The 5,857-nt window shown below is 30.5% G+C and overlaps 1 protein-coding gene across 1 annotated transcript; it reads right to left on the reverse strand.

The window, feature by feature from the left end:
* Positions 1-2,634: 2,634 nt before the first annotated feature.
* Positions 2,635-3,700, reverse strand: LOC107956791 (F-box protein SNE). Its single transcript, XM_016892309.2, has one exon. It carries the CDS (start codon positions 3,210-3,212, stop codon positions 2,733-2,735), a length of 480 nt encoding a protein of 159 aa, XP_016747798.1. The 5' UTR covers positions 3,213-3,700; the 3' UTR covers positions 2,635-2,732.
* Between the last annotated feature and the right edge of the window lie 2,157 nt (positions 3,701-5,857).

Raw genomic sequence — 5,857 nt, forward strand, 5'->3', positions numbered from 1 at the left:
TGGTAAAATTTGTTAATATTAGTGGTGTTTTCCCACAAACACCGCTATAGAACATGATATTTAGCGGTGCTTTTACTACAAACGCCGCTAAAGAACATGATCTTTTATAGCGCTTCTAGCTACAAATGCCACAACATGCTCGAATCTCTTGCGACGTTTTTCCACATAAACGTCGCAAATTTTAGCGGTTTTGCTATAGTGTGTAAATGACAACCCAAGCACCTACCCTGAATTACTCGATTAATTACACTTAAATAGCCTTTGGTTTTACTCATATCTATATCAATAGAACATATTAGGAAACATCAAACTTTTTGATACAAAAACAGATGACAATTTAACCACCAACGTTCAGTTACCCAATCGAGCCGGTAGTTCTTTTGAAGCTCATGATGTAACTAGCAAGTAATCATACGTTTCTCATGCTTTATCACTAAAATATTTAATAGCTTACAAAATATGAATCATATCTACTATAATTTAAGACTTTAAGGAGAGGTTTTCAGCTAAAATGTAATCAGATGAAGCACATGAATTTATTCTAATAAAATAGGCTGAAAGGAAATTCATAATAGGTTGGATAGAATGGCTCGAATGATACAATGAAATTAACTTGTTCGTCCTTTAAAAACCATATTTCAAACAAAATTACTCTAATAAAAATCAGGTGAAGTGTTTATTATTTTAACAAATATCCTAACAACATAAGTTAATCCTTTAAAGACATGAAAAACATAATTAAGTTGAAATATATTTATTAATTCCTTTTTAGACCATCTTCCACGTTCGTTTACAGTTTTAAAGTTTTAATAAAACTATTGCTTTGTTGTCAATTAATCACCCTTTTAATTATCTCAATCCAAGCATCTCATTCACTAGGGACAACTTTTATAGAGTGTTATAGATGTGGTTTTACCTAGAAAAAGAAATGAGAAGGTTTTGAGTAGCCACAATCAGAATTACAGGCCCATAGTGGCCATATTTATTCTTCTTTGGTCAACTTTTGTTTATCTAATTATCATTTACTTAATATTATCCCAAAATGAAATAACAGATTCGAGTTTTATATTAAGGAAAAAATTTCCTTTGTTTTTATAGTTAATTATTTTAAACTCTTCATCGTCAGGAAAAAGGGATAGCAAGTTGAGGCAAGGGTCACGGTTAGCGTTCATACCTCGTATCTTTTCCCGAGAAAAAGACACCAATTTTTTTTTATGTAGCTAAGAAATTCCAAGTTACATTGATGTCATCCTCTCAACCTTCCCTATCAAACCCAAATGCTTAAAAATATTATTTTATTTTATAAGTTAGCATTCGATGCACGAGTAAGGCATTATTTTTTTTCCTAATAATATATAATTCGTACCAAATATCTATATCTATATATTTTTATAATAATATGTAAAATTATTTAAAAGTTTAGTTCTTTTATAAAAATAAATATTAAATTGAGAATATTTATGTATTTTTATATTTTAATAAATTTAGAAAATACAATCATGATATTTAAATTCAAAATATAAAATATTTTATTATATTAATTTTTCTATTTCAATTTCCATATTAATTATATAAATGTTTATTTTATCAAGGGCGTCATAATCTAGTAATATTTTATTTTATTTTATTTCAACTTAGTTAAAAAAATAGACATATTATACTATAAGGGGTTTATATTTTATTCATAAATTATAAGTCTACCTATCATTTATTAAAAAAACAATATCACATTTGGTATTTATACTTTGAAATTGTTCAATGTGGCATCCAAACTATTAATTTATATATTATTATGATACCTGAAATTAACACCATTAATGAATGCTAATCCAACCAATTAAAATTCAACAGTTTAGAAGCAAAATTTTGAGAATGTCATGGTAGATGAAATCAAGTTATTCAACCCCGTTTAAGCTCAATAAGTCAAGCAAGAGACATAGTTTTTGGGAAATTTTAGCTTCTATATATTTCAATTTTTTTAAATTTAGGATTTTAATAAAAATAGGAGAAATTTTGATTTAAAAATTACATGCCCAAACCTATTACCACTTTGCTCTTCAAATCTTCTTGAGAAAAATCTCAAGCAATGAAATTGGTTTTTAATTTATGTTGTTTAGATTTAATTATTTGTTTTTATTTTAATTCTATTTCAAATTTCTTGTTTTATTTAACTTTTCACATAATGTTATATTGATGATTTGAAGAAAAAAAATCAGGTGTCAAATTTTTATTGGTTGATTTAGCAACTATTAAGGATGTTAACATCGGATACCTTAATAATACACAAATTTATAGTTCATATGCCACATTGAACATTTTTAAAGTATAAGTACCACATTAGATGTACCAAATAATATACAAATTGATGGTTCAGACACCACATTAGATGTTTTCAAAGAACATGTAATACATTGAACATTTATAAAAATATAGGTAGCAAAAGTGATATTATTCCTTAAACTATAATAATTATATTTATTTTTAATGATTTATAAAATTAAAATTACATTTTTTAGGTAATATAACCATAATAGAAAAGAAAAAAAAAAGAAGAGGAAAAAAACCCGATAGCAAAAAGGAACTTATTGAATTTTCACTAGTGACAAATCTAGTAACAATTCATAGATAATTAATTATAACCAAAAAAAAAAAAAGTATAAAGAATTTTATGATAGTTTTCACTTTCAAGGTATAATAAATTGAAAACAAAAGTAAGATAAGGCGATGAAAAATCAAACGTTAACAGGCTTGCAAAGGAACATTAGCGACGATGGTGACGATTCCCCGACGAGCCTCCCGTTGCTATTACTTCCACCAAGCCTTTCGTAATAATCAACGCAAAACAAAGACAACGAGAGCTGGACCTCGTCGCCAGCCCAGGAGGCTTTCCTCATTCGTCCAAGTCGGCTCCGCACCGGTCTCACGCAACCCGTGTAGAGGCGTTTGTAGCCGCCCAGGGCAAGAACCACGGAACGGACGCTGGAAGGTGGAGGAGACACGTGGCGGAAGCAGAGGTTTTCCCAGAGGGAGTCATTGCGAGCAATGGTGCACCAGAGACGGCAGACGCTGGCGGCGACGCAAAGGGAACGGCCGTCGAGGCGTTTGAGGATTTCTATGAGGATGTCTACGTGGTCATTGATAAAGAACTTGGGTCTTTTTTCCTTGTTCTCTCCGACTGTCTCGTGGTCTTCACAGTGGTGGGTTTGCACCATTGTTAAAGATAAGAAAAGAAAGAGATAGCGTTGAGAAGTTGAGGGGCAAAGGAAAAATAATGATGGGTTAATATGGAGGAGAAATGCTATCACTGCTATAGGTGTAACGTAAAGTTGAAGGGATTTGACTTCAGAGGGAAAAGAAAAAAGATTGTGTTTGTATTTGGGAAAGAGACATAGAGACAGACTTAAAGACAAACAAGAGAGATTTTTCTGTTTTTCTTTCTGGGTTTTTGACACAACTTAAGATTTTCTTTTTCAATTTTCATTTCTGTACATATAGAATTTGGTAAGAGTTGGTAGAATTTATACTAGAATATGAGTTGCACGTTGAACAAATATTTAAATTAGAATCCTTTACTGCACTGTATTTGTATTGGTTGTGGATATATTAAATTTATTATCAACGACGAGAAAACATGAAATCTTATTAAAATTTTATTTACAGCATGGATGAATTAGAGGGAGTAAAGATTTGGGGTTAACGAGAGAGAGAGAGAGAGAGAGAGAGAGAGAGAGAGAGAATCGAAAGGGGAGGAGGAAGAGGCCAAGAGAAAAGAGCCAAGGCAAAAAGAACTGGAACCGATGCTGTGCCCTTTTTCTTTAATGACTTTTGTAACTTGCATATATTGTTTTCAACTTTGGCGTTGGGTTTGGTTTGGGTAACAATTCCCATAAAAGAAAAAAAAATCAGAACTTTTCAAGCAGAGTAAAAAAAAAAAAACCAAACCAAATTTATTTGTTTGAAGGTATCTACATGGCCAGGTTCTTTCTGTAGTTTCTGCAGGAAGGGCCCCCCCCCCTTTTGCATTAATGCCATTAAATGTTGAATTGTTTAAAGTAATAAGCAAGGTCAATAGGTTTAAATATTAAGTAGCAAGTATATGTTAAGTTGGATCATTGCATTGAATCCATAGAGGAAAATTTAAACAATGGAAAACAATGTAAAAGAAAACAAACAAGGAGATGAAAGGTAAACAGAAGAGGACCTGGAAAAAACAAACAATGAAATTACATCCAGTAAGGGATTCTAAATCAAAATGCCCTATACAACATGACATATTTTCCCTAACCACTCTCTTAGCTTCAAGTGATCCATCATGGAATCTCCTCTACTCATTGTTTTCAAAGATTTTAGCTACAAATGGTTGTACATTTTCTTTGTGGGTTTTTTTCTTGTTCCAAAGAGTTAAGAGATCTGGTTGGACTTTCCTTGTTTTATGGGTTACTTTTGCAAAGAAACTTCTAATCCAACTTACAAACTGGTATTAGCATACTGACAAAAGTTTACTGTTTGATAAAACTCTGACATGGGACATCTTTTTTTCCAAGTTAATTTTTATATGAGTTCGCTGAGAAATTAAGCATAAAAAGAAGGTGATTGGGTGAGTAAGGAAAGAAATAATTAATCATGTGACTAGTCTTCATCATGCTTGGTTGGTTGGGTACTAATGTGACAACATATAGTGTTTGGGTTTCAAGAAAATAAGAGCAATATTTCTTTGATTTAGACCAAAATCTAGCAGTAAAAGAAAATTTTTAGGATCCATGGAAATATTTTGTCTTCAAGTCCACATTTTCAAACAGATTTAACACTAAAATTTTGTCCAACATCATGTTACTGGATAAGTTTGAATAGCAGGGAGAAAAAACATGAAATATTTCTAATACATGTAAAAGTTTATTACATTACTTGAAATTAAGTCAGCTAATCTCCGAGATTTATGACCTTCATTTTGGTTTTGGGTGTTACGGACAGCTCTATGTTTTGGAAGATAGCTAATTGCCCAGGACCCAGATTAGAATGGTGGAAAATTATGGCAGGATTCGACAAAGAAAGCTGTAAGAACCTTGATGAATGAAATAGCATTCCTCAATATGAGTCTGTACCATGTTACAAATGGCTAATCATCTTGGCAGCTGCCTTTAAGATTGGTTTTAGCTATAAATTCACTCATCCTTCATTTGCTTTTGTTCATGCATAATCGAGGAATAAAACAAACAAAGTTATCATGTAGATACCATAGGGAAGGAATCTAGGTTGGTCGAAAACCTTACAAAGATAATGACCCATGACCAAAACTGTTCATAGGACAGTATCAGATAAGTGAATTGGGTAAGAGGGGAAAATAGTTTCTTGAGGAAAATATATAATTATAATTATAAATTTAAATTTAAGTTTTTTATTATTTATTTTGAGTTTTTTATATGTATTAGGGTTTAATTTATGAAATAATACTTTCACTTGTTTATTTTGAGTTTGTTTAATGATGAATTGCAATTCTGAAATTTATTAAAGAATATGTTGTATAATGGGTGAGTATTTTTTTATTTTAAAATTTACATTTGAACATAATATTTTTAAAATCTTTTCTTTTACTTATTCAACTAAAATTTTATTTTTGATAAATATTTTATATTTGAAATTTATTTGATATTTATAAATATTTTTTATATCCATAAATCAAATACTTTTAAAAAATAAAAATAAATCTAAAGAATATATCAAAATAGACCAATATTAATATATATTAATACTCATAAAAAATGGATCCGTTTGATAACAATGCCGCCCTGGCTTCACGTCTTAGCCTCGTGTGTTCAAGTTGTGCCATGTAAATTCCAATCATCTAACACTGTTGATT

This window comes from Gossypium hirsutum, chromosome D07, assembly GCF_007990345.1.
Source record: "Gossypium hirsutum isolate 1008001.06 chromosome D07, Gossypium_hirsutum_v2.1, whole genome shotgun sequence".
In the NCBI taxonomy this organism is placed as follows: Eukaryota; Viridiplantae; Streptophyta; class Magnoliopsida; order Malvales; family Malvaceae; genus Gossypium; species Gossypium hirsutum.

Excerpts from the sequence above, each read along its gene's own strand:
- LOC107956791 (XM_016892309.2), bottom strand. The coding sequence starts at position 3,212 with ATGGTGCAAACCCACCACTGTGAAGACCACGAGACAGTCGGAGAGAAC.